At 39.4% G+C, this 26616-nt stretch overlaps 3 protein-coding genes across 6 annotated transcripts in view; 2 read left to right on the forward strand and 1 right to left on the reverse strand.

Moving 5' to 3' along the window:
• Window positions 1-1736: 1736 nt before the first annotated feature.
• On the forward strand, window positions 1737-13083 carry cryzl1 (crystallin, zeta (quinone reductase)-like 1). Of its 2 annotated transcripts, XM_034135929.1 has the most exons (13): window positions 1737-1959; window positions 3263-3340; window positions 3513-3585; window positions 3686-3730; window positions 4333-4401; window positions 5553-5686; window positions 8047-8158; window positions 8405-8425; window positions 9371-9469; window positions 9999-10111; window positions 10674-10779; window positions 10869-10914; window positions 12859-13083. In XM_034135929.1, the coding sequence occupies exons 1-13, from the start codon at window positions 1900-1902 to the stop codon at window positions 12953-12955; spliced, it is 1053 nt and encodes a 350-aa protein (XP_033991820.1). In that variant the 5' UTR covers window positions 1737-1899; the 3' UTR covers window positions 12956-13083. The 2 variants fall into 2 exon arrangements, with proteins under 2 accessions (XP_033991820.1, XP_033991821.1); XM_034135930.1 differs by lacking the exon at window positions 8405-8425 and having other exon boundaries at window positions 1739-1959.
• Window position 13084: 1 nt separating this feature from the next.
• On the reverse strand, window positions 13085-24745 carry setd4 (SET domain containing 4). 2 transcript variants are annotated; one of them, XM_034135926.1, is made up of 13 exons: window positions 24688-24745; window positions 23617-23706; window positions 23409-23504; window positions 21380-21417; window positions 21044-21132; window positions 19068-19304; window positions 18618-18677; window positions 16842-16971; window positions 16286-16460; window positions 15735-15813; window positions 15285-15365; window positions 15064-15187; window positions 13085-13927 (listed from the first exon to the last, which is right to left on the reverse strand). In XM_034135926.1, the coding sequence occupies exons 2-13, from the start codon at window positions 23687-23689 to the stop codon at window positions 13730-13732; spliced, it is 1380 nt and encodes a 459-aa protein (XP_033991817.1). In that variant the 5' UTR covers window positions 23690-23706; window positions 24688-24745; the 3' UTR covers window positions 13085-13729. The 2 variants fall into 2 exon arrangements, with proteins under 2 accessions (XP_033991817.1, XP_033991819.1); XM_034135928.1 differs by lacking the exon at window positions 24688-24745 and adding an exon at window positions 24571-24640.
• Window positions 24746-24796: 51 nt separating this feature from the next.
• The window catches only part of cbr1 (carbonyl reductase 1), a 7794-nt gene continuing 5974 nt past the window's right edge, over window positions 24797-26616 (forward strand). The window contains exon 1 of one of the 2 annotated variants that reach the window (XM_034135897.1): window positions 24797-24903. The gene's annotated coding sequence lies outside the window, so the exon portion shown is untranslated. The remainder of the gene's footprint in view (window positions 24904-26616) is intronic. The other variant, XM_034135898.1, reaches the window with a different exon arrangement.

A 26616-nucleotide genomic window follows, 5' to 3' on the forward strand; every position in this document is an offset into this window, starting at 1 on the left:
TTTAACATTTAAAAAAAAGTCCTATATCCTATATACATACAAATTATAAAAAACAATGTATCAAGGGGAATAACGTGATGTATTGACAAGATAGCGTTTTTAGGTTTAGACCCTGCTATTTTGTCCTGGAAGGAAAACATCTTAAAGGGGACCTATCATGCAAAATGCACTTTTTGATGTCTTTTATACATAAAGATGTGTCCCCGGTGTGTCAGAGAACTCATGCAGCGTCAGAAAATAAAACCCTCTCTCTTTTCCTCCGTACCCAAATCTCTAAAAACGGGGCTACAACGGAGCTGATCCAGATTTGCGTCCGATATGACGTAATATCTGAAATGTGGACCCACGGCACTATCAGAAACGTTGCTATCAGAAACAATGCCCGACTGTTTTGGACGTAATATGGTCGGTGTTTACATTAGCATCGCTAACACTCAGAGCTAACCTGTACTGGAGAGCATGTGTGTGAAGAAGCAGGAAATAAAAAGGAACTCACCTTGTGGTATAACCGGCAAGAGAGAAAGCCTTTGAGCTCCATACTGTTTCAGAAAGAATCCTTGATAATCCATGATATGGCGTTTCATCACGGCAGTATTTAGTTTAGACAGTAGCTGCCGGGTCCCGCATGAGCTCAGCCCCCTCCTTTTTTATTTTTTTTAAAGCTTTATACCCAAAATCACCACTTTTGAAACAGGAAGTGAAATAGAGGGATATGAGGCATGGCTAGAATGGGTGATCTGTTTGGTATTTTGAGCAAAACACTTCATAGACATGTTTTTTATATATTTTTATATATCTGAGACCTATGCTATTGCCTAAAAATAGCATGATAGGTGCACTTTAAATAATACATGTAGTAAAAAAATAAATAATATAAATACAAATATTTAAAATAAATGTAACAAGGGGGATAACGGGATTGACAAGAGAGTAATAGAGGGCACATGCAATGTGAAAAGGGGAATAACGTGATCAAATTCCACATTTATAATTAACATAATTTCAAATCCTCTGACAAGTTTCAACAGGATGGATACGTATGGAGATGAGTTGCTATGATATTTTCTTTCACTTCCTCTGACAACTCCCACTTTAATTTGGAAGCTTTGTGTAAGTAGCAAGGAGAAACAAAACAGAGCAATTCTCAGTGGGTGGTCATTGAAAATGTGTTCTGATATATGTTCTTCACAGAAAATGAGCCAAGGCCATTGAGTGTGGGTTTGAAAAAATTATTTATCATATTGTTTTTCTTTAGCTAAATAATGAAAACGGGTCCCACAGACCTGATCACCATACATTACATTACATTACATTACATTACATTGCATTTAGCTGACGCTTTTATCCAAAGCGACTTACAATAAGTGCATTCGACAAACAAGATACAAACTAGAAGAAACCAGAATCATATAAGTACATCAGGTTTCATAGAGCCAAAACATTTCAAGTGCTACTCAACTGGCTTTAGATAAGCCAGTCCTTTATATATAAGTGCTTTGTTAGCAATTCTTTGTTAGTGCTTCTATCGCTCGAAGCGGAGTCGAAAGAGATGAGTACATACAAGGGTTAATCCATCACCAGTCTTCCTCCATCTTTAGTTCCCACATCAGTTAATGTAATTGTTTTTAATGAGAAACTAAACTCTTCATGGCATTAAAATAACATTTATAGTCCCACTTTTGAAAAAGAAATCCCATAGAGGGCGCTGTTGTCATTTTAACACTGCAAGCAATGTAAACAACGAAGAAGAAGAGATCAGCTGACTCAAGCCAGTCAGTTAGCAACAACTGGGAAATAGCTGATTTTCAAAAGGGAAAATACATGATTGATACATGAAAAGGGATTATTATCAAGCAGATTTTAATATTTTGTTGCATAAATTAAATTGGGTGAAATATCATGAAGGGTTTGTACTGCAGAGCCGGACATGCTGAGCCAAAATTCGTTATCCAGGAAACGGTGAGTGTGTGTGTGTGTGTGTGTGTGTTTTGGGTCTGTCTGTGCAAGTGCATACTTTACTGAAGACTTGGTATTATAAGCCACATTTCACATTATTACACACTAAATCCTAAAAGCACAGGAAACTGACAGGCATGTGAGAAACTGTGGCTCCACCTGCAGACGCTGCTGGGCATTATTATTATTGACAACAACTTCAAAAACATAGTAAAAAATATCTTTCTTTATATTTGTTAACTATCTAATTTGCAGTCCACTGTTTAGCAGTCATGGTGCATTGTTTATTACATGGTTTCACTTTAGAGGAAGGAAATGCATTAATAATGTTTATCAAATGCATTAGGGCTGCACGATTTGGAAGAAAAATGCGATTATTTTGAGTGTTATTGCAGTTACCATATAGCAGGGATTGATCATAGTTGCATCACTGTTCTCAATATATTAAACATTATATTATATTATTATGGTGTTCTTTTTGTTAGAGGAATATCGGATCTGTTCCAAACAAATATTGTATGCCAGGATATATCTGCAGCTTCACAATACCTCATTGAAACATCTCTACTGTATATAGTATTTCACCTACTGTATATTCAGGCTTTAACAAGTAGCCTATATTGTGCTTCCTGCAATTTGAATATCGACCCAAACCATATTGCAATTGCGCAATAACATTGATTAAGTGCCCAAAAATGCATACTTACAGTAATGTCCATAATCTGGCAACCTGTCTTTATATACCTTTCTCTATATTACAAACTATTCTTAATATGTGTGTGTGTGTGTGTGTGTGTGTGTGTGTGTGTGTGTGTGTGTGTGTGTGTGTGTGTGTGTGTGTGTGTGTGTGTGTGTGTGTGTGTGTGTGTGTGTGTGTGTGTGTGTGGTGTGTGTGTGTGTGTGTGTGTGTGTGTGTGTGTGTGTGTGTGTGTGTGTGTGTGTGTGTGTGTGTGTGTGTGTGTGTGTGTGTGTGTGTGTGTGTGTGTGTGTGTCTCTGCGTGTCTGTGTGTGTCTGTCTCTCTCTGTGTGTGTGTGTGTGTGTGTGTGTCTCTGTGTGTCTGTGTGTGTCTGTCTCTCTCTCTCTGTGTGTGTGTGTGTGTGTGTGTGTGTGTGTGTGTGTGTGTGTGTGTGTGTGTGTGTGTGTGTGTGTGTGTGTGTGTGTGTGTGTGTGTGTGTGTGTGTGTGTGTGTGTGTGTGTGTGTGTGTGTGTGTGTGTGTGTGTGTGTGTGTGTGTGTGTGTGTGTGTATCTCTGGGTATCTCTGGGTATCTCTGGGTGACAGTTTGTGTTTATCTGTTTCTCTCCAGGTTCTTCCAGATGTTTTGGGCAGCCACCTGGTCAGAGTTCAGGTTAAAGCGTGTGGACTCAGCCCTCTGGACCTCAAGGTACTGAAGTCAAGGGTGATATCAAAATGAATGTGACCATGGCTGTACATTCTCAGAAAATAACCAAACGGTAGAACAGAAAACTGCAAATCAAGACACCATAGAAACTTTATTTTGCTGCTTATATTGAGGAGTCAAAACTTTCAAATAATCCCTGATGGTTTTCCTACAGCTGCTCAATGACGTGGGGATCCAGAGAGATTTAATTCCTGTCGGCAGAGAGGTGTCCGGCGTCGTCCTGCAAGGTAACACAAACACAGATTTCTCTGCTGATGGTGCACAAATAAACCATGTGATTAGTAGTAAGTGTGTTCACTAACCTTTGGTCAATTGTTTTTTCTGCAGTGGGAGCCAAGGTGTCTTTCTTCCAGCCGCAGGATGAAGTTGTAGGTAAGACAATTTTAATTTATACATTTTAGCAGCTGCATTCTGACACACTTTGTTTTTCTGCGTGTGATGTGTGAAGAGCATGACATGTAACATCTGATAACTAATAGTGTACAATAACAATACTGAGGGATTCTTTCATGTTTATTTTCACATTTTGGATTGTGGAAACAGTTTTTAAATCCAGAGATTGTGACCTCAAGCTCTTTTGTCCAAATCAATATGAAATATAATCTGCAGCATTGTGAGAGATTTTCACAAAAAGCAACCTCTTGGCTCGATTCAATATTGGTTTTCTTATGTTTAATATTATAATGTAGGTGTATGAGTATGAATGCTGTCCCAATTTGTCTTTAAATGTATTTAATGTGTCCATTTTTAACCAGTACAGGTAGTGGCATACATGAAAACACATAGTTACAGACAGAAAACTCATAAAGACATTAAAAACAAATCATAGCATTAAACAGCGGAACATTTTAAGGTTAGTTTGTACCAGTTAAATAAATAGAAGCACATGTACATGTAAAGAAATCTCACCCCAAGAGTTTATTTGTGATCTATTATATTTGTGTTTTATACTCAGTATTTCCCTCTCTTCTCAGGTATTCTGCCTCTGGACTCGCCCTGCTCTGGACTCTGTGAGCTCATTGACATAGATGAACACTATTTAGGTAAAGTCAACCAACATATCATCTATCACTTGCAAAGGGGACCTATCATTCAAAATGCACTTTTTGATGTCTTTTATACATCAACATGTGTCCCCGGTGTGTCAGGGAACTCACGCAGCGTCAGAAAATAAAACCCTCTCTCTTTTCCTCCGTACCCAAATCTCTAAAAACGGGGCTACAACGGAGCTGATTCAGATTTGCGTCCGATATGACGTAATATCTGAAATGTGGACCCACGGCCCTATCAGAAAGTTGCTATCAGAAACAATGCCCGACTGTTTTGGACGTAATATGGTCGGTGTTTACATTAGCATCGCTAACACTCAGAGCTAACCTGTACTGGAGAGCATGTGTGTGAAGAAGCAGGAAATAAAAAGGAACTCACCTTGTGGTATAACCGGCAAGAGAGAAAGCCTTTGAGCTCCATACTGTTTCAGAAATAATCCTTGATAATCCATGATATGGCGTTTCATCACGGCAGTATTTAGTTTAGACAGTAGCTGCCGGGTCCCGCATGAGCTCAGCACCCTACTTTTTTATTAGATTTGTATTAGACCCCAAATCAGCACTTTTGAAACAGGAAGTGAAATAGAGGGATATGAGGCATGGCTAGAATGGGTGATCTGTTTGGTATTTTGAGCAAAACACTTCATAGACATGTTTTTTATATTTCTTTATATATCTGAGACCTATGCTATTGCCTAAAAATAGCACGATAGGTGACCTTTAAATTAAAACAGCATTAAATACAGCCTTTAGCCTTTCATATCATATATAACACAACATGAAATTGCTGCACTGACACAAAACAAGACAGTAAACACACGTCTAAAATTAGCTCCTGTGTTAATGAGAGGTTGTTTTAGGAGTATATTTATTGCAATAGATGCTCAAAATAGTATTAAAACTGTTCTCTGTAATCATCTGCACCTAATTCTTTACAAATAATATACAGCTGACAGTTTAAATAAAGCAGAATTGGTAAATTGAAACATTTTCCTTGTTGTTTCTTGACTTAATTTCTACTTTTGCAGACATTTGTATGCTATGCTTATAGAAAACCATTTGATAAAGAACCATCAATCATAAAATAAAGAAACCTGTTAAACAGATTAACTAAATGTGTGTGTGTTTCTGTTTTTATTCTGCAGTTCAGAAGCCGGAGAAGTTGAGCCCGGTGTGTGTTGCCGGAGCGCTGCGTGACGGCCTCTCTGCTTACACTGCGCTACACACACACGCTCGCATGGCAGCCGGACACACACTCCTGGTCCTGGATGGAGGCAGCGTACGTAAAAAACACAACACATTTTTTTCACACACACTCTTTATGTAACCATGACTCTCTTTAGGATAGTTTTAACCCATCAAAGGACATTTCCACACACTTTTTCTACTTTAAAAGGTCACCTAATGTGCAAAATCCACTTGTTCATGTCCCTTCTACATCAACATGTGTCCCCTCTTCTTCATGTCTCTTCTACATCAACATGTGTCCCCTCTTCTTCATGTCTCTTCTTCATCAACATGTGTCCCCTCTTCTTCATGTCTCTTCTACATCAACATGTGTCCCCTCTTCTTCATGTCTCTTCTACATCAACATGTGTCCCCTCTTCTTCATGTCTCTTCTACATCAACATGTGTCCCCTCTTCTTCATGTCTCTTCTACATCAACATGTGTCCCCTCTCTTCATGTCTCTTCTACATCAACATGTGTCCCCTCTTCTTCATGTCTCTTCTTCATCAACATGTGTCCCCTCTTCTTCATGTCTCTTCTACATCAACATGTGTCCCCTCTTCTTCATGTCTCTTCTACATCAACATGTGTCCCCTCTTCTTCATGTCTCTTCTTCATCAACATGTGTCCCCTCTTCTTCATGTCTCTTCTACATCAACATGTGTCCCCTCTTCTTCATGTCTCTTCTACATCAAACATGTGTCCCCTCTTCTTCATGTCTCTCTTCATCAACATGTGTCCCCTCTTCTTCATGTCTCTTCTTCATCAACATGTGTCCCCTCTTCTTCATGTCTCTTCTTCATCAACATGTGTCCCCTCTTCTTCATGTCTCTTCTACATCAACATGTGTCCCCTCTTCTTCATGTCTCTTCTACATCAACATGTGTCCCCTCTTCTTCATGTCTCTTCTACATCAACATGTGTCCCCTCTTCTTCATGTCTCTTCTACATCAGCATGTGTCCCCTCTTCTTCATGTCTCTTCTACATCAACATGTGTCCCCTCTTCTTCATGTCTCTTCTACATCAACATGTGTCCCCTCTTCTTCATGTCTCTTCTACATCAACATGTGTCCCCTCTTCTTCATGTCTCTTCTACATCAACATGTGTCCCCTCTTCTTCATGTCTCTTCTACATCAACATGTGTCCCTCTCTTCTTCATGTCTCTTCTACATCAACATGTGTCCCCTCTTCTTCATGTCTCTTCTACATCAACATGTGTCCTCTCTTCTTCATGTCTCTTCTACAATCAACATGTGTCCCCTCTTCTTCATGTCTCTTCTACATCAACATGTGTCCCCTCTTCTTCATGTCTCTTCTACATCAACATGTGTCCCCTCTTCTTCATGTCTCTTCTACATCAACATGTGTCCCCTCTTCTTCATGTCTCTTCTACATCAACATGTGTCCCCTCTTCTTCATGTCTCTTCTACATCAACATGTGTCCCCTCTTCTTCATGTCTCTTCTACATCAACATGTGTCCCCTCTTCTTCATGTCTCTTCTACATCAACATGTGTCCCCTCTTCTTCATGTCTCTTCTACATCAACATGTGTCCCCTCTTCTTCATGTCTCTTCTACATCAACATGTGTCCCCTCTTCTTCATGTCTCTTCTTCATCAACATGTGTCCCCTCTTCTTCATGTCTCTTCTACATCAACATGTGTCCCCTCTTCTTCATGTCTCTTCTACATCAACATGTGTCCCCTCTTCTTCATGTCTCTTCTACATCAACATGTGTCCCCTCTTCTTCATGTCTCTTCTTCATCAACATGTGTCCCCTCTTCTTCATGTCTCTTCTACATCAACATGTGTCCCCTCTTCTTCATGTCTCTTCTTCATCAACATGTGTCCCCTCTTCTTCATGTCTCTTCTACATCAACATGTGTCCCCTCTTCTTCATGTCTCTTCTTCATCAACATGTGTCCCCTCTGTGGAAAGAGACTGAAAGTTTCAGGAACAAAGATTCTCTCTCTTTTTGATTCATTTATATAAAAACCTGTCTGAAAATGAGCTGATCAGATTTTGGCCACTTTATGATGTCATAACGATGTTTTGTCTTGTGTAACCATTAGCCAATCAGCAACCAAGGTAACCCCCCCCCCCCCCCCCTTATCACCTGAATCTCCTCCTAGAGCACCATTGTGTTCTTTCTAACCAAATCTCTCTCAGAGGGGCGTGGGGAGGGGCTCCTTATTTTCATCTAAAGTAACAGACAGAGAATCAGCACTTTGGAAACAGGGCTGAAACAGAGGGGATTATGGGTAATGCTGCAATGATCTGTTTGGTGTTTCAGCCAATCAGAGACAGGCTCTCTATATATCTGATGAAAAAGAGTATAATAGGAGACCTTTAAACTAAATAAAAACATATTAATGAGTGTATTTTCCCCATTTCCCGCTCCCTCCTCAGTCTTTTGGCCTCATGTGCATCCAGTTGGCGTGTTACCACGGAGTGAAGGTTTTTACAACGTCACACACACCAGAAGAACACACATTCCTGGAGCAGCTTCGACCCAGCGTGGGTACGTACAGGCTAACATCGTGATGACTGTAGTTCACTTACAAAACACTTCTTTAAATCCCTAACAGAAATGAAAATATGTAATCCCAATCACCCAATGAAAGTCCTTGAAACAAACTATCTTCAATGAATAATCCACAAATCAGACCGAAGATCATGTCAGGCTCTTTCACTCTTTTTATAAAAATCTTTCCATCTTTTTTCTGTCTTCTTCTGATCTTTTCCTCGCCGCTCCACATTTCCTCAGGTGTTCAGGACCCGTTAGTAGGTGAGATCTTTTCCTTCTGTCTTTCTTCCTGAACTACAGGCTGGTTTTCCGCGCTAATCTTCTCATTCCTGCACTAAAAGGCAGTTCAATAAGATCTTATTTTCTAAATCAATGATTCCTGTGCACTGTAAATCACCAGTTAGTTTATCAGATGTATTGTTTTTGTAATAATATTTTACAAATGTTTTCAAAGATATAACGATAATTTGAGGTATGTCACCCAAAGATAAGACCTTCTGATTTGAGTAAATGTTGTAAAAGGGAGAATGCATTTAAAAAACTGGCGCCACCATGTGGATAACATTGGAATTGCAACCACTGCAACTTAAAGTGGACCTATCATGCTATATTTGAATAATATAGTGTAGGACCATACCTATATAAGGCATATTTATACTTTTTTTTTTTCAAAATACCAAACAGATCATGCATTTTAGCCATGCCTCATTTCGCTCAATTTGACATTTTTTAGCTCTGTTTTTGCAAGGGCTGATTCAGTGAGAACAGCACCATCTACAGGCCTGGCATATGTACTACAGCGTCTCCAGCGCTTTCGAACGGCAATGGCCGTGGATGTCTCCTCCTGATTGGTGGAGTTGGCCCAATAGCCGTAGCGCCACCGTCCTGACGTCAGGACAGTGTTCAAATCTGGATCAGTTTTTATCAGATCCGTTGCAGCCCCTTTTTTAGAGATTTGGGTATGGAGGAAAATAGAGAGAGTTGTGTTTTCTGACACTTGGTGAGTTCCCTGGAACACCGGGGACACATATTTATGTATAAAAGACGTACAAAAGTGCATTTTGCATGATAGGTCCCCTTTAAACAAGCTTCCAATGAGATATGTTCTGCTGATAGGATCTGAATTGCACGATTGCAGGTTTTTGTTTTATTGCGTTATGATCCATATATTATTTATATAATGTTTCTGTGTCTTTGTGTGTAAAGCAAAGGTGATCCCAGTTTATAAAGACCAATCAGAGCTGCTCTCCGTGGTTATGGAGGAGACGGGAGGACTGGGAGTGGACATCGTCATCGACTCTGGAGGTAAACACATTATCCACACTGGAAGATTTTTGACATCCTCCTGGATCCATGATCTTTAAAACAAATGGTTTGATTGTCTGTGTTGTATTTTTTTTAATTCTTATTTAATATTTTCTTAACAATTTAAGTTTCTTTAATTCATGGTGTGTGTTTTAATACCACACATCCAAACACTGAGGACTTTTGACCTTGTTCATGTCATCATCTCTCCTTACTGTGTGTGTGTGTGTGTGCGTGTGTGTGTGTGTGTGTGTGTGTGTGTGTGTGTGTGTGTGTGTGTGTGTGTGTTGTGTGTGTGTGTGTGTGTGTGTGTGTGTGTGTGTGTGTGTGTGTGGTGTGTGTGTGTGTGTGTGTGTGTGGTGTGTGTGGTGTGTGTGTGTGTGTGTGTGTGTGTGTGTGCTGTGTGTGTGTGTGTGTGTGTGTGTGTGTGTGTGTGTGTGTGTGTGTGTGTGTGTGTGTGTGTGTGTGTGTGTGTGTGTGTGTGTGTGTGTGTGTGTGTGTGTGTGTGTGTGTGTGTGTGTGTGTACAGTGCGTCTTCAAGAGAAAGAGTCCGATGAGAGGAAGCTCCTCCCACACAAACATGACATCATCAGTGTGCTGGGAGTGGGGGGGCACTGGGTCACATCCCACAAAGAGCTGCAGGTGAGTCACTTTGTATATTAGTTATTAAACAGACCCTCACTACTCTACTCCTAATCAAGTGGTGCAGGAATGAGTCCTTTAACCCGGGAATGAGTCAGCGTTTTTCCACATACGAGTTTTTGGTTAGATGCCTTAAATATGGTGTGTGGTTCTTCCAAAGATATTTTAACGTTATCTTCTACCAAGCAGTATTTACATTGTTACTCTACCTATTTTTCTATAAAGTGAAGATTTGTTTACCTACTTTTGATACATGCTCTGATAGAATAACTGTATTCTGTTGAAAAAAAAACGCACTCGTGACTTTTTGAAGCATCTTAAAAATGCTAGTTTCTAAAACAAAGTGTCTAAAAAGACAACCGAGGTTTCAGGGGACATTACATGTTAATACGTCAAGCGTGCATGATAACATTAAAAGGAGGGATATCAACAACATATGCATACCTGCAGAACTGTACATTTCAGAGGAAAAAGTAAAGTTTTATTGCAATGATTTTGTATTTGGAAAGCTACAATTGGTCTTGAATTGTCTCGTGTCTCACTGCTCTGGGTATTCTCACAGCTGGACCCTCCAGATTGCCGACTGCTGCATTTGAAATCTGCCTCTCTGACGTTCCTCAACCACGAGGTGTGGACGGCTTCTTCCGCTCAGCAGGGAAGATACCTGCGTATCCTCTGAACACTGTGTGAAGTTAATAATATCATAATGTGCACATCATCAGGTTCATGAAGTCCCTCCTTAACAGACCTGTGTCAGATATCCTGAAGGACATCGTGGAGAAGATGTCCACTGGAGTACTCAGGTAAATGCATTACAAACTAACTTAAAGGGGACCTATCAAGCAAAATGCACTTTTGTACGTCTTTTATACATGAATATGTGTCCCCGGTGTTCCAGGGAACTCACCAAGTGTCAGAAAACACAACCCTCTCTATTTTCCTCCATACCCAAATCTCTAAAAAAGGGGCTGCAACGGATCTGATCAAAACTGATCCAGATTTGAACACTGTCCTGACGTCAGGACGGTGGCGCTACGGCTATTGGGCCAACTCCACCAATCAGGAGGAGACAGCCACGGCCATTGCCGTTCGAAAGCGCTGGAGACGCTGTAGTACATATGCCAGGCCAGTAGGTGGTGCTGTTCTCACAGAATCTGCCCTTGCTAAAACAGATCTAAAAAATGTCAAATTGAGCAAAATGAGGCATGGCTAAAATGCATGATCTGTTTGGTATTTTGGAAAAAAAAAAGTATAAATATGCCTTATATAGGTATGGTCCTACACTATATTATTCAAATATAGCATGATAGGTCCACTTTAAATTACCAGTGTGAGCTTTTAAGACAATGTTTAAATACAAGGAAATTCAAATTTATCATAAGAAAATATGAATTTCAGTTCAGTATTGTCGGGTAATGCTGCCACACAAAGCAGGTATCTTTCTCATCTCTTGTGACAGGTGTTAACATTAATTCTGCTGCTGTTTTGAGCATTAAAGTGGCCTGGAGAAGCTTAATATTTAATATATACTGAATATATGAATATTGAAAGTGCATGAAACTGTACTGGAAAAAAACCTATATTTTAGTTTGCTTAGAATTTTCTCTATTCAAGTTATTTTTGGTATCTATGGTTTTATTTTAGTGCCCAATAGAGCCTCCAAATTAGATTTTAAGACCTATCAAATCACAGGTTTTAGACCAGTAAGACCAAAACTGCTAGTCTATATAAAAGAAACAACAGTTTTTAAGATGCATTTACACTGTAGATTAAGATAAGCTTTATACCGTATGACACACATTTTTCAAAACTGTTGAAAAAGTGGCGGAGGGCGCTGAAATGCATGCTGGGATACAGAGCCATGCGTAGTAGCAGTAGCATAATGTGTGAAGATGAATGTAAAGATGGACACTGAAGGAAATGAGAAGGAGACTGAGATACATGACACACAAAAAGAACTGAGACGAGTTGTGTCTGTCGTTTGGAGGTTTTATGGATTCAAAAGATCTGACGTTGACCAAACTAACATTTACTGCAAATGTTGTTGAAACTAAAAGTGTTGTCCGAGGAGGAAACACAGGTAGTTCACTCCACCACCTTAACAGGAAGCACTTATTAGAGTACGTAGAATGAATGAAAATACGATCTGCTTCAACAGGCAACGCTGGTGAAATGTCTAAAGTCGAGTCAAGAGTCGCTTTTGTTTGAGGGACTTACTACGAAATGTATAACTGTGAATACATTTCCAATCATTGAAACATTTATAAATACTGTGATACCGTTATAATCTGGAATAATACCATGATATGAGTGTTTTCTCATACCGCCCAGACCTAGTTTAAGATAAAGGTCACCTATTATGCAAAATCCACTTCTTCATGTCTCTTCTACATCAACATATGTCATAACGATGTTTTGGCTTGTGTAACCATTAGCCAATCAGCATCCAAGGTAACCCCCCCCCCCCCCCCCCCCCCCCCCCCCCCCACCTTATCACCTGAATCTCCTCCTAGAGCACCATTGTGTTCTTTTTAACCACATATCTCTCAGAGGGGCGTGGGGAGTGGCTCCTTATTTTGCACTTTGGAAACAGGGCTGAAACAGAGGGGATTATGGGATGCTGCAATGATCTGTTTGGTGTTTCAGCCAATCAGAGACAGGCTCTGGATATATCTGAGACCTGTAATATATTGATGAAAAACAGTATAATAGGAGACTTTTAAATCTAAAGGTGTTTGTCTCTGCAGACCTCAGCCTGAGGAGGCCGTCCCTCTCTATGAAGCCACGGTTACCATGGAGACCGTCCAGCGGCACCAGAAGAAAAAGGCCGTGGTTCAACTCTGACCAAATTCATGTCAAATGTACATGCGCTAAAACTCACAGGAATCACTTCACATCTGCAGTTTCATCAGCTGTTTGTCATGTAATGTACAACTTTCATACTAAATAAACCAACGACAAGTCTCACAATACTGATTTTAAAAGTGTTTTTATCATTTCATAATGATCTTATTGTGTTTTCTAAGAGGAAATAGTCCGTTCCTCTGCGTAAAAACAGCTGGAAGTGCAGCCACAGCAACGTAACTTAAAAAACGGCAGATTTGATCGAGGTTTTCTGTAAATATCCAAGTCTTCTCATAGTTTATTTTCCATTAACCAGTATGTAAACACTGCAGAGCCCATACTGTGTTCCCGTTAGTGTTTACTTCCTGTCTGTCTGTCTTCTTCTGGTGATTTCTCTGACGTCCAGCTATCTGTCTTTTAACCTCTCTTCTTCTCTTCTTTACTGGGGACAGTTTAGCCATCATGAATTCATAGTTTCGTGCTCTCCACAGATATAAAAATGAATATTAAAAAAGTATATTCCATGCTTCTGATGGAGGAAACTCATCTAGTTGTCCACAATTGACCGGACTTCTTTCTGCGGATTGATATGGCCGCACACAGTCCCTTGGCTTGATCCTTTTTAAAACAAATAATTTAACTTAACTCTTTGTCTTTGGCTGTTCTCTAACTCAGTAGATTGTGGTGATCAGCACAAACTGCTGAAATAAAACAGCATCTCCACTTCAGCCAATCACAGAGCTTCTAGTAGTGACTGGCAGAAATAAGCACCAATCAGCTCACAGCGTCTTCGTCGTCATTAGCATCATCTGGTTGCCGTGACAACAGTTCGTCTGGTGGTTGTTGTTCCGCTGAGCATTCCATTGTTTTAAGACAATTTCCCAGGATGCACCTCTCCTCCTGTCGCAGCGCCTCGACCACATGAAGCTGCTCCGTGAGAGACAGACACACACACTGCAGGAGGAGGGAGATCTACACGCACGCACGCACACACACACACACACACACACACACACACACACACACACACACACACACACACACACACACACACACACACAGACAGACAGATTATTAGCTAATACAACATATAAATAAACATTGATATATAATTATAGATTGTAATATACAGGTATTCAAATTAGCTCCACATTAAGCAGCTGTGATGTACATATTAAAGCACCAATAATCAGTGTTTTAAGTTTCATATTGTTGTGCTTTCACCTGAGTAAGATGACTGCAGGACTTAAGAGACGTAACAGAGTGTTTGTACTATTTAGTATTTCGGCTTTTACTCAAGAAAAATATCTTAAGTGTGTTTGTGCAGACACACACACCTTCTCCAGAGATGTGTGTGTGTACCTTCTCCAGAGCGGTGTGTGTGTATGTCTGTGTGTGTGTGTACCTTCTCCAGAGCGGTGTGTGTGTATGTCTGTGTGTGTGAGTGTACCTTCTCCAGAGCGGTGTGTGTGTATGTCTGTGTGTGTGTGTACCTTCTCCAGAGCGGTGTGTGTGTATGTCTGTGTGTGTGTGTGTACCTTCTCCAGAGCGGTGTGTGTGTATGTCTCTGTGTGTGTGTGTGTGTACACCTTCTCCAGAGCTGTGTGTGTGTGTGTGTGTACCTTCTCCAGAGGTGTGTGTGTGTGTGTCTGTGTGTGTGTGTGTACCTTCTCTAGAGCTGTGTGTGTGTGTGTGTGTGTGTGTGTGTGTGTACCTTCTCCAGAGCGGTGTGTGTGTATGTCTGTGTGTGTGTGTACCTTCTCCAGAGCTGTGTGTGTGTGTGTGTGTGTGTGTACCTTCTCCAGAGCGGTGTGTGTGTATGTCTGTGTGTGTGTGTGTACCTTCTCCAGAGCTGTGTGTGTGTGTACCTTCTCCAGAGCTGTGTGTGTGTGTACCTTCTCCAGAGCTGTGTGTGTGTGTGTGTGTGCGTGTGTGTGTGTGTGTGTGTGTGTGTGTGTGTGTGTGTGTGTGTGTGTGTGTGTGTGTGTGTGTGTGTGTGTGTGTGTGTGTGTGTGTGTGTGTGTGTGTGTGTGTGTGTGTGTGTGTGTGTGTGTGTGTGTGTGTGTGTGTGTGTGTGTGTGTGTGTGTGTGTGTGTGTGTGTGTGTACCTTCTCCAGAGCAGTGTGTGTGTCCCGCAGTATCCTCTCACAGAGAGTCTTCACGGTCCTGACGCTCCTCTCCTCTCTCTCCTCACACACCCGCTGGCCGAGCAACACCGCCTTCCACTGGGGACTGGAAATAAAAAACACACATCGTATGAATAAATTATACATTAACACTTTCTATTCTGATCTATCCAAACAATACAACACGTTTTTAATGGTCTTACTACAGAGTTTGAGGCAGAGCCATCAGTCTGAGAGCCGTCAGCAGCCTCCAGCTCGGCCCCTCACTGGACACTGTGAGGTTACTGAGAGGAAGAGGAAGAGGAAGAGGAAGAGGAGAAACTTTAGACTTAACATTGTAATACATTTGTGTGTGCAATGCAGTGGGATATGTAGGACGGAAAAAGGCATACATTTAAATGATTAAATGGATGAATAAATACAGGAATAACTGAATAAATTCGGAAATAAATACACAAAAATACAGGAATAAGTGAAATGCCTCGTAAACATTATACTGTAACGAAACTATTTCCTAATTTGGGATCAATAAAGAATGTATTCTCTATTCTATTCATTATAATAATAATCGTATCTAGTAGTACGATAACAGCAGCTTACATTAAAACAATGTGATCAACATAAAATCAACAATGACAAATACAATTTTTTACTTAATGAAATTATTTTCTCTGAGAAACTTCATCTTCTGATCCAAACTCCTGTCAGCTTTGAAAACATCACAGAGGAGATCTGAGGAAACACAGAGACACACAGATATATATATATACTGTCACTTTTTCTAAGTATCTTGAACTATAACCAATGGTGCACATAACTTTCTTAGTGAGTTACTCAAATGAGTACCAGGAGACAATGTTTGGTACTCAGGGCTGCCCACACAAGGTTATGTGTTCAGCAGCCCCCGTCTGTGCGCACGGCGACCGGCTTCACAAGTCCGCCGGTACGCAAATGTGCTTAGTGAGACAAGTGACGGTACGCATTTCAGATGTTTGCCACGCATGCATACCTGCGTACCAGTTATGTGCATCCCTGACTATAACAACAAAAGCGTATTACGTTGAAAAATACGTTTTATACAGTTTTTCTTACTATACAACAATTTTAAATATTTGTTTACATTTGTGATGCATTCAAGGAAACATGGAGTTGCTTCAGGGTCAAAGATTAGGTGTATTTTTTAATTTGTTCTCCTATATTTCACCTGTATCCACGTACACCACGCTGTTGGGGTTACAGGAAGCCACGAAGCCGTACTCCATCATCAGCCGCTGAGAATCATGGGAGTCGTAGTTTATGAAGGCCTGTTCGTACCGAAGCGTCCCCGAAACACTCCTGATTTCATAACACCGCGACACCTCATTGAAACTGGCTTTTACCTGAAAAGGAAGGACAAACATACAATATATATATTTATAATGACATTTGTGGAACATTTTATTGGCTTTGTAAATGTCCAATCAGGTAAAACTCAATAATGTGGAAAAACAACTCCAATATTGACATTTATTTAACTTTTTCCCAAGGTGCAAAAACATGGATATCGTGCAACAAGGTGAAATTAATCGTACTATTATAATGGTATTGTTATATGTGCTGGTATTAATAGTTTATAGATATGTTTTTTGATGTGTTTAATTATATTTTAGTGTGATAGAGTCTTTGTTTAATCGTAATGTGTGTACCTTAAATAAAGACATGATACACTCCACACTGAGTGCCTTTACACACAGCTTATAATAGTGCTTCCTGTAGTTTACCTGCACGTCAGGACGATGGTTGAGCAGGTCCAGAAACGGAGCTAAAGCGTAAACATCCTGTCCGAACAGGAAGTCGCTGGACGGGTGGGACATGAAGACGGAGCGGGTGTTCACACTGCACCACGCCCACCTGGAGGACGAGGGAAACATCTTGATATCCTTTATAACAGAAAAACAGTCCAGCTAATTTAAAATGTTTATGCCATAAGAATGTTCCTAAAGCTTAAAGGTCACCTATCATGCTATTTTTAGGCAATAGCATAGGTCGCAGATATATACAAATATATAAAAAACATGTCTATGAAGTGTTTTGCTCAAAATACCAAACAGATCACCCATTCTAGCCATGCCTCATATCCCTCTATTTCACTTCCTGTTTCCAAAGTGCTGATTTGGTGTATAAAGCTTTAAAAAAGAAAAAAGGAGGGGTCTGAGCTCATGCGGGACCCGGCAGCTACTGTCTAAACTAAATGCTGCCGTGATGAAACGCCATATCATGGATTATCAAGGATTATTTCTGAAACAGTATGGAGCTCAAAGGCTTTCTCTCTTGCCGGTTATACCACAAGGTGAGTTCCTTTTTATTTCCTGCTTCTTCACACACATGCTCTCCAGTACAGGTTAGCTCTGAGTGTTAGCGATGCTAATGTAAACACCGACCATATTACGTCCAAAACAGTCGGGCATTGTTTCTGATAGCAACGTTTCTGATAGGGCCGTGGGTCCACATTTCAGATATTACGTCATATCGGACGCAAATCTGGATCAGCTCCGTTGTAGCCCCGTTTTTAGAGATTTGGGTACGGAGGAAAAGAGAGAGGGTTTTATTTTCTGACGCTGCGTGAGTTCCCCGACACACCGGGGACACATGTTTATGTATAAAAGACAGCAAAAAGTGCATTTTGCATAAGTCCCCTTTAATACAATTTTAACCCATTTAAAAGCATTTGAAAGATTAAATAAGAATTGTTGAGGCCTTATTATTATCATGTAAAGCCGATTGAGAGTATTAAAGGATCCGGTTGAACCCGGCATAAACTAATGTCCATCAGATGATTCACCATTAAAATGTAACACGTAACATGTATATACCTTAATAAAGGAAGTACCTTTGGAAATATTAAACTGAAACTTTTGAACACCTGTCAAGATTATAACTAGACGTACATTAACTTGTACATGACACTACACCACGCCCACCTGGAGGACGAGGAAACATCTCACTAACAGAAAAACAATCCATTTAATTTTCGTCTGGAGATACTTTTACTGCCATAACAAGGTTCCTACAGTTTAAGGCAACATTTATAATTAATATGGAAGTTTTAATTCCACCCGTAATCAAAATCCAGCTTTAAAATAACCAACATTTAGGAATAAATAACCCAAAACATTAGAATTGTTGTTTTAGTGAGCAATTTTCTCGAGAGTTTGAATTCCAATGTCAGAAAAAAACCCATGTCTTCACAGTTTTAGAAGATTTGAAAGTTTAAATTACACTTTTTAAAAGCTTTTTCAGACTTTTTAAGGATCGGCTGGGGAAACCCTGCGTACAATATTGCAGTGAATTGTTTATTGGGTGAATTTACCATTTAAAAAGAAACACATACTGTATATATACCTAAATCAAGTGCCTAAGTTAAAAACTTTGAGCACCTGTCAAGATTATGGAAAGACTTACATTTAAATGTTACGTGTGTGTGTGTGTGTGTGTGTGTGTGTGTGTGTGTGTGTGTGTGTGTGTGTGTGTGTGTGTGTGTGTGTGTGTGTGTGTACCTTAATGCTTCATATGTCAGCACCTCCTCCACAGGCTGACTCAGGATTGGCTGCAGGGATCTGGATCAATAATTATATTACAATACACACACTTTTATCCAAAGCAACCTACAATAAATGCAACCAACCATGAACACAACAACTCAGTACCTCAAGAATCCCTTTCTACCTTTGCCTGAACATTTAGTAACTTTGTAAATGTATTTTAACTAGTGCCTTCTATTTTAGTAATCTTCTCTTATTTAAACTGCAGAGAGAGAAACCTACACATCTCGTGTAATTACAATAAAGATCTTGTGAGTACTCATCTTATACAAACAAGTCTCAACATCTTCTTTTCTTAAACTAAAGTTATGCAACTGTTAAAATAACCTCTGCCCTGCTAATCCTCATCTAACGACACAGTGTTTTGAACAACCTGTGTGACTGGTTTCAGAGAGAGAGACCCACCTGAACAGGCTCACGTTAGAGGAGTGGATTCCTCTCACCTCCTCCCTCTGATCCAGAGCTTTTCTCTGCACGCTGGTTGGCAGAACGGCCATGACATCATCGCTGAAGTAGGCGGGACATGTGTAGGTTTTAGGCAGCACGTCGATGTAGGGGAACCAATCAGACGCCTCGCCTCGGTGCCGCTCACACACCAGGAACACACAGAGCGCCAGAAGAGGGGAGATACGAGGCCTCCAGCTGAGGAGAGAAACATAAGGATCGTTTGGGTTATGCATGTTTGTTTTTTTCAATTCTTTATTTAGAAGACAGTTGAGGACATGTCACCAGTTGCAATGAAATATACTTGCAGTTACAGGGAGTGGTAAACCTTTGCAATATAACAACAGTATACATTGATGTGCATCTTATACAATGTTCATGAACTTAATACAATAACAGAAGGGATGTTTCGTAACAGAGGCATAATAGGTTATGCATGTTTTTAAATGTACTCTATGTACACATATACGTTGCTTACTACATATGTCCTACACCTTTTTACACATAGAAGCTAATTTCAAGCATTTTAGGTGCATTTTTTCAGCTTTTCAACACCTTACAGGTGGTGTCATTCACATATTTATACACATTTAAGCATTTTTCTTTCATTTATCTCAAAAGCTAAGTATTTAGTCCTGGTAGTGATTCATAAACAATGTAATACAATATGAATTTAAACCAATTTCAAACAATAAACACAAAATCCAAGCACTTTTCAAACCTTAAAAACATTTTTTTCACTAAGCTAGTGTTCTTAAGGATTTGAAGTAACCCACTTACTCTGTTTTACATTCCTCTTTAGGTATGGTACATTCAGTATGAAATAAAAACACAAAAGCTTCACTTTTAAAAACGATATAGTTGAATCCAAACCTCTATAAGGGTTAAGGTTTACGGTTTGTCATTTCATCCACTGTTGGACATATTCTGATGTTTATAAAGTTTTAAATATGTGTTGATTACTGTTGGGAAAACACTGAATGTCCTCTTCCAATATCAGAGTAACACATGATAGCAAAGGTATCCCAACTGTAGCTGTGAACATGACAGGATGTATGATTACCTAGAAGAGCATCAGGACTGTTTGAGGCATATGATAGCTATGTGATTAACATGATGATTCAGCCTCTATGGAGATAGACATATGACAAGCATGATCATTTCTGACGTGGAGCTAATCTGAAGTAAACATTGAATACTGCTTTCTATTCCTCCATCTTGTGACTGTGTAACTCCCTCTCTTGGATATCAGCATGTGAAGGACACTGTTCAGGAACTAGTTGATGCTCTGTATGTGATGACTACTTCCATTCTGGAGAGGATCACAAATACATGGATCCTGAGATTGAAGCTCAAGCCGGGGAACAGTGATTTTTAAAAATGTTGGATTTTGAGAAAAAGTCATAATTTTTGAGAATAAAATCAGGATTTTGAGAAAAAAGTCAGAATTCTTAGATTCTTTGAAAAAAGTCAGAATTCTTGGATTTTGAGAGAAAAAATCAGGATTTTGAGAGAAAAAATCAGGATTTTGAGAAAAAAGGCAATTTTGAGGAGAAAAAGTCATATTTTTTTGTAAAAGTCAGAATTTTGAGTAAAAGTCAGAATTTTGAGGAAAAGTCAGAATTTTGAGGAAAAAGTCAGAATTTTGAGAAAAAGTCAACATTTTTAGAAAAAGTCAGAATTTTCAGAAAAAGTCAGAATTTTCAGATTTAGAGAAAAACTCAGTATTGTACATGACAGGATGTATGATAACCTACAAGAACCAGTAATCCTGCATCTTGTGACTGTGTAACTCCCTCTCTTGGATATCAGCATGTGAAGGACACTGTTCAGGAACTAGTTGATGCTCTGTATGTGATGACTACTTCCATTCTGGAGAGGATCACAAATACATGGATCCTGAGATTGAAGCTCAGTGAGATTTTTCTAACAATTACCTCTTTATATAGGGACCCAGGTAGCTGTTCAGAACAGTTGAAGTTGTGAGGAGACACGTCTCCGGCAGAGAGATGATCAGCTCTCCAGACTGACGGAAAAACAGACAATATGATTGTTTTTAATCATCTGAGTTTTGTTTTTAAGTTATTAACGCAGAAGCATAAATCTTTGCACACACGAAGAATATATGTTGATGACGCCAGCATCCTTGTTAAAGCAGAACAATTATTAATGCTGTGATTGTTTTCTTGGTTTTCTTTAGCAGACATTGAAGTATTAGTATTACCTTAGAAACGGTATTATTGCTGTGTTTATTTGATCAGATGCAGTTTTACCTTGATGGTCTTGAGAGCTTGAAGTCCTCTGCCTGTGTCTGAAATTAGAAAAGCAACAAACACATAATAAAGAGTTTAATTTAAGGCAGCAATCAGATTATTATACACAGGTCGAATGCAGTGAAAGGTTTATCTGAACTTTTCCACATGGCAGCTAATATATGCTCTTAAAGGTGGGGTAGGTAAGTTTGAGAAACCGGCTTGAGATCGCTAGAATTTGAAAATACACAACCGGAGAAAATCTGCCACTTCCTTACAGAGCCCCTCCTCCAACACACACGAACACGCACATGACCAATGAGGGCACGAGATAAGTTTGTGCACAGATGGAAGGCTGACAGGCAGGTAGGCCATCCAGTTATTTTAGCCGGGCCGGCTCAGATGATTGGTCGTGCTTTTTACAGTATTACAGCTTCCACAGATGACATTTATTTATGTATTTATTGTCAAAGCACTTCAGATATTCATTGCTATCGGGATGTTAAGAGCATTCCATGGAATATAACAAAAAGTGTATCTCGAGCCGGTTTCTCAAACTTACCTACCCCACCTTTAAGGAGTGGAATCTGGAGAAGCGGATTGGCTGATTAATCTGTTAATCATTTTGGTGTTAAGACTATTTCTTCTCACATTTAAAGAAACTGCTTTTTTCTAAGCGATGCTATGCAAACTTAACATCCTGCAGAGTTCAGTGTTTCCCATACATTGATTCATTTGTGGCACGCTACATTTAAATATCACATTCAAAAAATAATGTTGGTGGTCTAATGGATAGTGAGGTGGGATGATGATCGGAAGGTCATGAGTTCAAATCCCACCTGGAACACCACCACTAATGCGCCCTTGAGTAAGGCACTCAGTCCTTAGTTACTCCAGGGAGAATGTCCCTGTAATTGGTCATTGTAAGTCGCTTTGGAATAAGGAGTCTGCTACATTTTTGGGAGAATAAACCTCACAGATCCTCAACTCCGGTGTGTCTCACTCATTAACAACGCAGCACAGAGCAACAAGAACGTGGTCTGCTACAGTAGCCATGAACTTGAATGTATTTTGTTATTTGAGGGGGGGGTGGATGCGTGTGCCACCCGAATAGGTTGAGGGGTCTTTGGCTTTTCTTGTGTCCCCACAAATAGAATAAAATTCTGTGGGAAACACTGGAGTTCATCTCTTAATATAGAGTTGTGCAGACTAGGGCTGTGCGATTATGGCAAAAATCATAATCACGATTATTTGGGTCAATAATTGATATCACGATTATTAAATACGATTATTCATTGACTTTGAAAAAATCAATTTATTGAACTTTAAAACAAATACAAATAATAATTTGAACAGTATCTTTTTAACTGTTGATTACCCTGAACGTATAATTCAACTGAAAAACCAATACAAAAATAAATAAAATTAATGATACATTTAAATAAATAATATCAAAATAATAAATACCAATAAACAAGATCAACAAATATTTCGGAGCGCACTTCCACAAGCTACTAAACATATGTAAATATGATAAATACAAATAAATTAGACCAAAATTAATTAGATCAAATATGTTGCAGTGCACTGTCACAACCTAGCAAAGCAAAATAATTGTTTTTTCCGATTATGTTGTTTTCGTAATTGTGGCAGGCCAAAATCGTAATTGCGATTAAAATACGATTAATTGCACAGCCCTAGTGCAGACCCTGGTGCAGATGGTGCAAAAAGACACCAAGCAATACCAGCTTCATACTGTGTGTTCAAGGTTCAAGGTTCAAGGTTCTTTATTGTCAAACTAACATAGCTAGCTTGAAAATCATAGGTCACAGGCTTCTCCAACAATGCAACACAATAATACAGATAAGCAGACAATATTAAAACAATATTAAAGTATATTATATTAAAAGTAATACAAAAAAGAAAAATAGTTTTGAAAAAAAAAGTGGAATAGTGCAATACGAGTCTATATACAAGTTATTGTAATGTTATATTAGATAATAGATAAATAATGTGTGTGAACAATCACTCATATCACAGCGAGTCGTACCGGTGAAGAGAGCCGGCTGCAGCAGCGTTGATGTGAATCCTCTCTGGTGGAGAAACTTCTTCAGCCTCACGTACTGCGGCTGGTGGCTCAGAGAGACTGGAGAGAGAGGAACAGAGAGGAACAGATGGTGATGGGAGAGAACAGAAGAGAGACTTGTCCGTGATGAAACAGGAAACATAAGAAAGCAAAGCATTATCTTGGTTCATACCTGACTGGGTGATGCTCTCTTGTTTCTTCCTCCTCTTCCTCGCAGCTCGTCCAGATCGATGGCCTGGCATCATGATCCAACCTGGACAACCTTTGGGTCGACAAACACACAGATAAACGCAATAAACACACATTAATATGGTCAAAAGTCTCTCTCTCTCTTTTAAATATGCTAAATGTGAGCTCCAATTGTGAAACACAGTATTCACAACCTCTCTCCAATAGTTTTCTGAGGTTGTGGAGCTACAATTCATTCCCCCACTTGATGAGTAGATAGAAAACTAATCAACACTACAGTCACTCAGAGCTGGAGGAAGTATTCAGATCCCTTACTTAAGTAAAAATACTATTACCATACTATTTACCAATACAATACCAACAGCTCTCTTACCAGTAAAAGTCCTGGCTGCATGTACTATGCTATTTAAGTAAAAGTAAGTAAGTGTAATCTGCTAAATGTACTCAAAAGTATTTAATGTAAGAGTACTCAATGCATCTAAATGTACGAAGGCAAATTAGCTTAATCTCGGTTAATTGTTCAGCTGTTACTGTATATAAACTGTTGAATATAATAATGTCTAAAACAAAACATCAGCTTAGTTAAAGTCTGTGTTTTCATGCAGAAATCTTAATTAATAGACTAGTAGTAACTAAAGCTGTAAGACAAATGTACAGTAACAAGTACAATACTTCCCTTTGCATTGTAGTAGGGTAGATGTATTTAAGGGCATGAACAGAAAGTACTCAAGTAAAGTACAAGAACTTCAAATTTGGAGTAAAGTACAATACAGTACATGTACTTATTTACTGCCCATCACTGCTATCACTGAAGCAAAGGTCCCCTCGTGTAACGTATTAACTTATACATCATATGAACAACTAATGCCTTATAATAAGTACACCTTGTTAAAAACTAACAAAATCTAACACAAAATACCTGAAATAAATAATTTACCATTGAGAAGGTTATTAAAATCGCGTTCGGTTGCAAATACACCATATACAAAAACACATCCTCTTTATCAAATGCATTAAAACAAAACATTAAATACATAAACAGTCAATACAATACCTATATAATTGTCTCATCTGCACTAAATCTCGATCCTGCACGGCGGCTGCTGTTAGACCACGTGGTTCACTTGTTTTTCCGCGTATGCGCACTGACACTGCGCAGTAGAGCTCCAGTTTCCTCCCATTTTCTCATGTGTTTCAGCTTCACTGCGCAGATCTTCTTCACTTTCTCTGCAGCTTCCACACCTCAGGTCCTCTCTACCAAAAACTACAGGTAAGAATCCTCCCTTTCACCTGCTATTAAAACAGTTAGCACATTGCTAACACTCAGAAAAGTGTATTTTAATGAATGCATTTGTCTGAAAATGGGCTGCTTTACTATGCTAACTGAAATAAGCGAGTCAGTGTTATGTAACGCAGAAAAAAGGATCTGAAACCAGGCAAAAGGTCCTCTCTGAAAAGCTGCAATTAACCCTTCATATTATTATGATTAATGTCTTGACGCGAGTTATATAAGGTTAGTTTTAGTTGCACAACGCATTAATGCTTTTAAAACCAGTTTGCATGACATAAGTGTGTGTTAAGGTCATATAGACTGCTGGCAGGACTGTGCACTTTTATTGATTGACTTTGGATTTGATAGTCATTTCTAAGCTGAAACCACTGGCCTTAATGCCTGTAAGCAGTGGCGGCCGGTGGTCTTTTTTTTTGGTGGGGCTCTTGACGTACCGTAAGTGACCTACCCGGGGGGTCCGGGGGGTTTTCCCCCGGAAACTTTTTTCGAGAAATGACCCCTTAAATGATGACTTCTGGTGATGTTAGAGGGGGGGGGGGAAAGGAGAAATCGAGGCTTAAAAATATGAGAAGACTGATCAATACCTCCATAATCTTCAGTGTGGAAAATATTATTTATCAACCTGAACATCTACTACTTTACCAGGAATTTGTGTTCTCAGAACTGGTCTGTTTTTTTCTTTCTTAAAACTGTTCATGTTTTATGAACCAACACCTTCACCAAGTAGCTTTACAGTGAACTGCATGTGAGATATAAAATTAATAGCATCTTTTCAGTAGCATTAATTATAAATATTTAAGTGGTTCAATACAAGTCACTACAGCATTTCAAACTGAACTGTGAATAAATGCAATTTAAAAAAAAATAACCACAGCACAAAATGTCATAAATTGTGTTTTTTCTTTGTTTCTCTGAGGATTATTTACAAACAGGCTTATTTACATATAGCAATAACTCAGAAATGAAAAAGCTACATCGTCTAACACGAACAACCACTTAGCATAATGATAATATATGTGTTATGTACAATGTAACTGGCAAGGCTAGAGCAAGAAAGAACATAAAGTTTGCAAAAGGTTTAAATAACTTCAAGTATCTGTCTTCAGATTACGTGGAGGTTTTAGTCCGATGGGAAGCAGATTTTAAGCGACACCGAAGATAAACCAAAAATGTGGTGGAGCTGCAAACCGTGTAGTGTTGCTGGGACAGAACAGGAGCTATAACCGTTGGAAAATACATCACAGACAATGCAACAAACGTGGAGACAGAACAATCACTTCTGTGATAAATGCCCACTTATTAATAAACTTCTAACAACCATGGGAAACCTCCTCTCTACATATAAAGTGATATCCAAGCATGGGAAACAAAAGACAGCATTTACCTGTTTGCATCCAGCTAGCCAAGCCTTTCTTGTGTACCAGCTACTTGTGAAGCCTCGTGTATAAATGTTGTCTTTTTCACGAGATTGCTGCGATATATTCAAATCGGGTTGGTCCGGTGCAAGGTCTTTAAGCAACAATTTATCTGCCAAACTTCTCCTTTCGAAAGGATTGGAGATTAGCTCTTGAACAGAATTAGCCGGGGACCGAGGTCCGGAGACTCCACCTGCACACGAAGCCATCCTCATCAACTACTGCGTCAACCGGATACGAGTCACTGTCCAAACTACTCACAGACTGCACTGGGCGC

This window comes from Trematomus bernacchii, unplaced genomic scaffold (assembly GCF_902827165.1).
Source record: "Trematomus bernacchii unplaced genomic scaffold, fTreBer1.1, whole genome shotgun sequence".
NCBI lineage: Eukaryota > Metazoa > Chordata > Actinopteri > Perciformes > Nototheniidae > Trematomus > Trematomus bernacchii.

Excerpts from the sequence above, each read along its gene's own strand:
- cryzl1 (XM_034135929.1), top strand. The coding sequence starts at position 1,900 with ATGAAGGGTTTGTACTGCAGAGCCGGACATGCTGAGCCAAAATTCGTT. Across the intron at positions 3,731-4,332 it reads GCCGCAGGATGAAGTTGTAG|GTATTCTGCCTCTGGACTCG; the intron begins GTAAGACAATTT and ends CTCTCTTCTCAG. Across the intron at positions 10,112-10,673 it reads CATCCCACAAAGAGCTGCAG|CTGGACCCTCCAGATTGCCG; the intron begins GTGAGTCACTTT and ends GTATTCTCACAG.
- setd4 (XM_034135926.1), bottom strand. The coding sequence starts at position 23,689 with ATGATGCCAGGCCATCGATCTGGACGAGCTGCGAGGAAGAGGAGGAAG. Across the intron at positions 23,505-23,616 it reads AGAGAGCATCACCCAGTCAG|TCTCTCTGAGCCACCAGCCG; the intron begins GTATGAACCAAG and ends CTCTCTCTCCAG. Across the intron at positions 18,678-19,067 it reads TCTAACGTGAGCCTGTTCAG|ATCCCTGCAGCCAATCCTGA; the intron begins GTGGGTCTCTCT and ends TTATTGATCCAG.